At 37.6% G+C, this 1,003-nt stretch overlaps 1 protein-coding gene across 1 annotated transcript; it reads left to right on the forward strand.

Annotated features, from left to right (window-relative positions):
• Nucleotides 1–6: 6 nt before the first annotated feature.
• Nucleotides 7–997, forward strand: LOC105569201 (dnaJ homolog subfamily C member 13-like). Its single transcript, XM_012028248.1, has 4 exons — nucleotides 7–148; nucleotides 240–380; nucleotides 465–705; nucleotides 799–997. Exons 1-4 carry the CDS (start codon nucleotides 74–76, stop codon nucleotides 912–914), a joined length of 573 nt encoding a protein of 190 aa, XP_011883638.1. The 5' UTR covers nucleotides 7–73; the 3' UTR covers nucleotides 915–997.
• The last annotated feature ends 6 nt before the right edge of the window (nucleotides 998–1,003 follow it).

Consider the following 1,003-nt stretch of genomic DNA (forward strand, 5'->3'; position numbering starts at 1 on the left):
TTTACTCCAAGCGCAACCTATTTTAGCGGACCAAGTACCGTCCTTGGGTCATATACCGCGACTTTGTCGTCAAATGGCTGTTCATAACAGTCAGCCCTCGGTATATAAGACAGCTATATTGATTTTACATCAATTAGCGACAAGCGAGGTGAGTTGATCACCTGTATCAGTTGCATAGAATGATCTGCAATTAGCAATTACGTTGCTAATTCTATTCGATCAATTTTACTCACCTTCAGATTTGTATCTCATCTATATGCCAAACGGAATGCATAAGTCCATTAAAGCACGCGATGCAATCGAGAAGGGACATGATCGCGATAGCATGCGAGACGCTGAATCGATTATTTTCAACGAATGAAGATAGACTTATCAAACAGGTAAATATTTTACTTGGTAAATGATGTAAATATGTAAAGAGAGGACTTGCATGATGAGATTTGCACTATTTTGTTACCGCATAGGCATTGGACGCCGAAATGGTACCATATCTCTTGAATATATTGGAAGGCCGATTAGATATCGTTGAAAACCCTGCCACAACCAAAGCACAAATAGTAAAAGCTTTAAAAGCTATGGCGAAAAGTTTACTTCTTGGTGAAAAAGTTAATGCCATTCTGGAAAAGTCGAGTGTATGGGCAGAGTATAAGGATCAACGGCACGATCTGTTTATTTCAAATAATACCAGTTCTGGTTATCTTACAGGTATAATATAAGTAAATAACTTTAATGCATTGCTTAAAACTGAGTATTTTTTTAAATTATTCAATTGTGTGTGTGTATTTGATTGTTATTTAGCTGGAACACCTGTATCCGCTGGCTATTTGACAGCAGGGCCGAGTACAACTTTAACCACGGGCCCACCGCCAGTAGACAAAGAAGATAGTTTAATTAATAGAAACGATAGCATCTGATATAGATAACATTGTAAGTGGTACAAAAGGCAGTAAGAACATTAATACTGAGAGATTCCTGTCGGTATAATACTGGTAATACCGGTATA

This window comes from Vollenhovia emeryi, unplaced genomic scaffold (assembly GCF_000949405.1).
Source record: "Vollenhovia emeryi isolate VEMERY1.0 unplaced genomic scaffold, V.emery_V1.0 DF952340.1, whole genome shotgun sequence".
NCBI classification, from domain to species: Eukaryota; Metazoa; Arthropoda; class Insecta; order Hymenoptera; family Formicidae; genus Vollenhovia; species Vollenhovia emeryi.

What these genes read in the sequence shown, in the direction of transcription:
- LOC105569201 (XM_012028248.1), top strand. Translation starts at nt 74, where the DNA reads ATGGCTGTTCATAACAGTCAGCCCTCGGTATATAAGACAGCTATATTG. An exon ending in ATCAATTAGCGACAAGCGAG is followed by an intron (nt 149 to 239) that starts GTGAGTTGATCA and finishes ACTCACCTTCAG; the next exon opens with ATTTGTATCTCATCTATATG. An exon ending in AAGATAGACTTATCAAACAG is followed by an intron (nt 381 to 464) that starts GTAAATATTTTA and finishes GTTACCGCATAG; the next exon opens with GCATTGGACGCCGAAATGGT.